Source organism: Poecilia reticulata, linkage group LG22 (genome assembly GCF_000633615.1).
Source record: "Poecilia reticulata strain Guanapo linkage group LG22, Guppy_female_1.0+MT, whole genome shotgun sequence".
Lineage (NCBI taxonomy): Eukaryota > Metazoa > Chordata > Actinopteri > Cyprinodontiformes > Poeciliidae > Poecilia > Poecilia reticulata.
In genome coordinates this window covers 25,171,864-25,178,027 of record NC_024352.1, presented here as the reverse complement: position 1 = coordinate 25,178,027, position 6,164 = coordinate 25,171,864, and the positions used below count along the sequence as shown (strand labels likewise).

The following is a 6,164-nucleotide window of genomic DNA, read 5'->3' as shown; positions in this document are numbered from 1 at the left end:
ATAGTAATTTTCTTTTTAAAGGGTTTGTTGGCTCTAGTTGCCTTTATTTGATAGTGAATTRACAGGAAAGTGGGGAATGAGAGACGGGATGACGTGTGGAAAACGTCACCAGGCCGGGAATCGAACCTGCGACAGCCGCGTTGAGGACTGAGGCCTCCTCAKGTGGGTTGTGCTGAACTCCTGTGGTGATTTACCATCAGTTTCCGCTAAATACCGAAGCGCTTTAGCATTAGCTTATCCTAAATGCCGCGTTGGTTACAGTGGGTTAGCGTTAGCTGAGGCTACATATCGCGTCACTGTAGCGCGCTAGCAGAAGAAATATTTAGTCATCTCAAATGACTTTAAATTTGCTTTTGTGCCTCCTGTTGGACTAAAAGCAGGATTTTAGATTGTGATAAATAACTTCTGGCCTTTCTTTGTTTGCTAATCTACAAGATTSAGTAAAAAAAAAAAAAGTTGGTTTGCTGAGAAAGAAGAGATGGAATAATTTCTATATAAACACTCAACAGATTTACTGCACATCAGCTGAGAGACGAGGTTAGAAGCAGCGAAACCTTTAATTCGTGCTGACAGCCTCATCTGTGGCTGATTGTCAGCCAGCGCGGCTGAGCCGGGCCAGGAGCCGGCAGAACGGCCCGAAACAGGTGTGACACCAACTTTCTGCCTCACAGGAGACGAGAAAGCCCTTGGTCAAGGGTACAGCACCTGGGCCATTGTTTTACCACACAAAATGGCTTTTAAGTGCAAATTTCCACTTGGTCCTAAAGGAGACCTGGCCTCTGCACTTGCTTTACTCGTCTGAACCAATATGTGAACCGGCCTCATTTGCATAATGGGCAGAATGGAAATGAGGGGCCAGCTTTGTCACACCAAGACAAAAAGAAGAAAGAAAAACGGAGGCAGACTGATGCCATTCTGCTGAACTGCATCTGTGCAACACAAAGGTGTGATATCTTGAGGCTTATCTGACCACTTTTAATTATGATCAGAGGTTATATTGAGCACTGCCACCCTTGTAGCTAAACAAAAGCCCTTTAGATGGCAATTAATTGGGGAATTACCAGAGAACAGAGAGACAATGTAATATATTTCACGGCGAAGCGAAGGCTTTTGGATGCTTCTCTGCTGCTAGCTGAGTTTCACTTCTGTTTCATCATTAGTTTCCAACTTTCATCCTGCAGTCTGACACCAGGAGCCGACTGAGGGATGAATCCACATCGACATTCGGCAAGCAGAAGATAAAAAGAGTTTTTCTTCTCAGGAGATCAATGACCGGCCCACATCGTGTCACTCACGTTCTGACGGTTGTTTATCTTGCAGCTCCTTCCTCAGGGCTCATTTCACCGCTTTGCCGTTTCCTGCTTTGTGTTGTTGCACCTGAGCAACAACATTTGGAGAATTTCTTCCAGCTGTTGCATCTGATTTAGTCATTTTCTATCTATTCGAACGTAGCAAGATAAGTATTTACCTTAGCTTGCAAACTAAATATTTAGCAATAAGGCAGCTTAATATTTAGCTTGCTAAATAAATAGAAAGTTAGCAAAAAGCTAAATATTTAGTGTGCAAGCTAACTGTTTAGCTCCAAGTTAATGCTAGTTTGATGCTAGATATTTAGCTTGCAAACTAATTATGTAAACAAGCTAAATATTTTGCTAGCAAGCTAGTCATTGAGCTCTGAGCTAACTAAATATTTAGTTTGCTAAATAAATATCAAGTTAATCAAATATTTAGTGTGCCAGCAAACCATTTAGGTCCAAATTAAATGTGCTCGCTACATATTTAGTTTGATGCTAAATATTTATCTCCGAGAAAGCCAAATAACCTACTAGCTAAATATTTATCTTTAAATAGCTTTGAACTAGCTAAATGTATAACTTAAAGCTAACTGTTTAGCTAACAATTTATTAACTAAATCTAAATATTTTGCTTCAAACTAAATATTTAGCTGCTGAATAAATATTTAGCCCTAAGCTAGCTAAATATTTATTTTGAAGCTCAATCTTCAGCTTGTTAGTGAAATATTTAGCTCAGCCTAACAAAAGCTAAATAAATATTTAGTCTGAAACTGACATTTACATGCGACTGAATAACAAGCTGAATACATTTTCCTCTTTTAACAGGTTAAATAACCCAAATTAAACTGAGTTCAGGGTTTCATCCGTGTGAAATCTAGTGAAYGTACGCRGAAGAACTAYGAATTTTGTCCAGAAATATGTTAAGAAAATAACATTTTGAGTAACGTCTTGAACAAACTGGGTCGTTTTTGAATAGATAYAGCATTTTAAACCTTGATGCCATCACCAGCTTATGTTTCCTGGTTCTGGTCTGAGGTTCTTTGCAGCAGCAGCAGCCGGGCCTGCAGAGCGGCTCTGTGGCTGGAACTTCAAACTGTCAGCGGCGACGCTCTGCAAGCAGCAAGATGTCGCTGCCCGCATCGGCTGDAAGACATCCTTCACTCTGACTCATTTCTCCTGCTCAGCTAACCACCGCTGACGGTTTCTGCGTTTCTTTGACCTGCAAACGGGGCTGCAGCGGGTCGCTGCACCTACACTGCAGCGTGGTCAGAAAGTTCTGACTGGGTGAGAAGACCTGCAGCCTGCTGCGTGCAACATGATGCTTAATCAGCGGCTCTGGAGAGCCAACATTTAGGATACTGCTGCTCTATTTCTGTCATATTAGGAATAATAAAACATTTAATCTTAGTTTTTTTAAAGTTTGAGAGACAATTTTTTCCTTCATGCAGACATATTGTACAGCTAAATATTTAACTTGCTACATAAATAGCAAGTTAGCAAAAATAATTTTACATTTCGCCCATAGTTAGCTGAATATTTAGATTTAAACTAAACATTAAGTTAGCAAACTAAATAATTAACTTCTAATTATTTAGTTAGCTTGCAAGCTAATATTTAGCTTCCTAAATAGCAAATTAACTAAAATATTTAGCTTCAAAGTAAATATTAAACTCCGAAGTAGCTATTTAGTGAGCAAGCTATATAAATCCAAATTAAATATTTAGCACTGAGCATACTAAATGTTTGGCTTGATGTTACATTTTTAGCATCAAACTAAACATTTAGCTTAATCGTTAAAGATTTAGCTGCTTTAAATGTATTGTTTGAAGCTAAATATCTACCTAGCAACCTCAACTACTCTAGCTGACATTTAGAGGTTAAATATTTAGCTTTGAACTAAATATTTAGTTAAATATTTTGTTATCAAGCTAAGTATTTACTTTAACTGGCACGCTAACGCTCTGAATTAGCTAAATATTCAGTTTGCTAAATAAATAGCAAGTTAGCAAAAGTATTTAGCATCAACATAAATATATAACTCAAAACTTCATTTATCAACAGAGAGACAAGTTGTTTAAATATTGTTTTTAAGTTGTAGCAGCCTAAATAAATGCACCCAGGGATGTTATGAGGTGATTAGAACGGCCTAGTCAAAGTTCAGACCAACATTTAGCTGAGAATTTGTGACAACAGCTGAAAACAGAAGTGAGAAAATGCGAAAAGGTAGTAAATGATTCCTCTAAAGAAAAAACAACCAAAGCAAAGCTCTTTGTTGATGGGAAAATAATTTCCAGTCTGTTTTCCACTGGGAAGAATCACAGCAAGATAAATTCGCTAAAACGATATTTCCAGTAATCCTCTCCTTATTTAGATATGTCCCTGCACCACTCAGGTATTTACTTGGGTTTAATCTCCTCCGGCTCGCTGCGACCAGGCAACACGGACAAACACACAAAGAGGCAAAACCCTGTCGCCTTGTTCTCTGCGAAGGTAGATTATCTGAGCGCACAGAGAAAATTTCTCGGGGGAAGCTTTGGCGCCGAGTAATAAAACTCAGAGTGTGTTTCCTTTGCCAAGCTGAGACATCTGGTCACCTTATCACAGATAAGTGGGGGTTAGTCCTGGCATCTGCTAGAATTAATCCATTTTGCAAACACAGTTATCCTAATCTCCTAAATATGCCGCTCCACAACTGTACAAAGCAGTAGGTACAATTTCACCTTCTGAGGGAGGGCTGCCATTTTGGGCCGAATCAAGATCATGATCAGTGCTACACTGCAAAAACACAAAGTCTTACCAAGTATCTCTGGTCTGATTCCTAGTGGGAACATCTCAGTACACTTGGAATAAGACAAAACTAACGTACAGGTAACCTTTCAGGACGATAAAGGAGCTTTTCCTAAGAACACCTTAACCATACAAAGGTGTACAGATGCTGGCACACAGATCTGTTTCTCAAAATTAACATCTTGCTAGTTTTTGTTCTCACATTTGAGTCTCTGTGATCTCCAAAAACATTCCAAGCACTTAAAAAAAACAGTCAGTCGTGCTTTACGAATAAATTCATGTTTTTTGGTGTCTGAAAAATGAGCAGTTTCAAAAACTTCCAGAATTTAACATCACAAAAACATATCCCAGCCTGTCTAAGGAAGCACAGCGGGTYGCCTTCAATCACACAGCTGTTATCCGTAATGTTCTTTATAAAGTTATGCACTGTAAAAAGTGGTATTTACCAGAAAACTCTGGCAGCTGTTATGTAATTAGCTCTACTAAAAAATAGGTAAACTAAGTTACCATGATTGAAGTCACAACCGAATTACATTAAAGTCTATAAAAAAGATCATGTGAGAAGTACAACCTAAAGTGAATTAATTTGTTTTTCAAAAACAACTTTTTTTTTTTTACCACCATTTCTGGTTTAAACTAATAAATTTGACTTTTCTCACATATTGTCGCTGAAAAAACAAACATTTTTTGACAGTTTACAAAGCTTTCTGTGAATTTAACAAAACATTTGTTTTCCACTGTTTTAGTTTTTGTGTCAAGTCCACGGCCACTTTCCACAGCGCGGCGGGCCAGAGTTGGCCCCCGGACCTCGAGTTTGACACCAGCTCTACAGCGTGCAGAGGAGTGACGAAGGCGCGTCGGTCGGTGTGAAGTTAGGAAACCTGAGCAGCGGCAGAGCTTCAAAGTGGAAGACAGAAAATTGGTGTCACAAACTGGCCGAGCCCCGGCTGGTCCGCTCTGCCACCCAACATCCCCGCATGAATATTCATGCGGGCGGATTTCTCTTTTGTTGCCTGCCTAGTCAGCAGTCACCGAACACATGGTGAGTGTTGGCAGCGCCCCGGCCTAGGTAGAGGGGCCGCGGACGGAGGCAGTGGCAGGAACCAGGACCTGTGAGGCTGACTGACATTTCCATCTGTGGCGAGGCCTGGTAATTATCGGGGAGAGGAGCGCCCGCAGCAGCGCGCCATCTGCTAGGGGAGATGGCTCAATGAGGTATGAGCACAAGCGGCTCTCCGTCGGGCCACTGCCTGCCTCTGACATGAGGGCTCGCATCTGCTACCGAGGAGCCGGGCCGCCCAACACAGCCTGTCTGCCTGGCCGAGAGAGGGGGCTGACAGGAGGGAGGAGAGCCGCCAACAGCCCCCCTGACCCGCGCCGCCCTGCGCCCCCTCGCCGCCGCTGCCCTGCCAAAGGAACACTTGACAAACAGCGCAGCCCACTCACAAGTTTTCATACAGATCTCATCGAGTTGTTGGGGGTTTTCTGCAAACGGCGCCGCAGAGATCCAGTTCTGGCTCTCGGTGTTGTGGTTTGTTTTCTGACTCACTCGGCTCGCTAAGACTGCGGATCACACACCTGGCGAGTGTGTGTGTGTGTGTGTGTGTGTGTGTGTGTCCTTGTTCTTTCTGTTTGAGCCCAGCATGGCGAGTCCAACCGGGGTGCTGCTGATATTACATTCAGCCCACAGACCCGCTCTGGGATCCGCACACCAACATCCCACAGTAACGGTGCGCAGCGCCGCAGGATGCGGCAGAACCCAGCTGGAGGAAGACTCCACTCCACAGCCACGTGTGTTTTAATACATTCACTCTAAATGAAGTAGATTTCATCCAGTCACACCCTGGAAGCTGCCGGGTGAAAACGGACCATTTGGCTTATTTTGCTGCAACGCAGTAAAACGGCAAGGCTAAGAAAATGAGAAAAAGTACAATAACAAGAATAAAGTCATTATATCGCGACTGTATTCTGGAAATATGACTTTATTCTCATTAATTTGACTTTATTCTCATATTGATTTGACTTTATTCTCATATTGATTTGACTTTATTCTCATTAATTTGACTTTAATCTCATTAATTT

At 41.7% G+C, this 6,164-nt stretch overlaps 1 protein-coding gene across 2 annotated transcripts in view; it reads left to right on the top strand.

Annotated features, from left to right (window-relative positions):
* Positions 1-6,043, top strand: part of LOC103458794 (uncharacterized) — an 18,406-nt gene extending 12,363 nt beyond the window's left edge. The window contains exons 1-2 of one of the 2 annotated variants that reach the window (XR_001776159.1): positions 347-2,579; positions 4,829-4,906. Coding sequence is in view for 1 of the 2 variants with exons in the window: in XM_008399848.2 (XP_008398070.1) it covers positions 4,829-4,900 (72 nt within the window). In the remaining variant the exon portion in view is untranslated. Of the gene's footprint in view, positions 1-346; positions 2,580-4,828 lie in introns of those variants that run through there. The other variant, XM_008399848.2, reaches the window with a different exon arrangement.
* Positions 6,044-6,164: the final 121 nt, after the last annotated feature.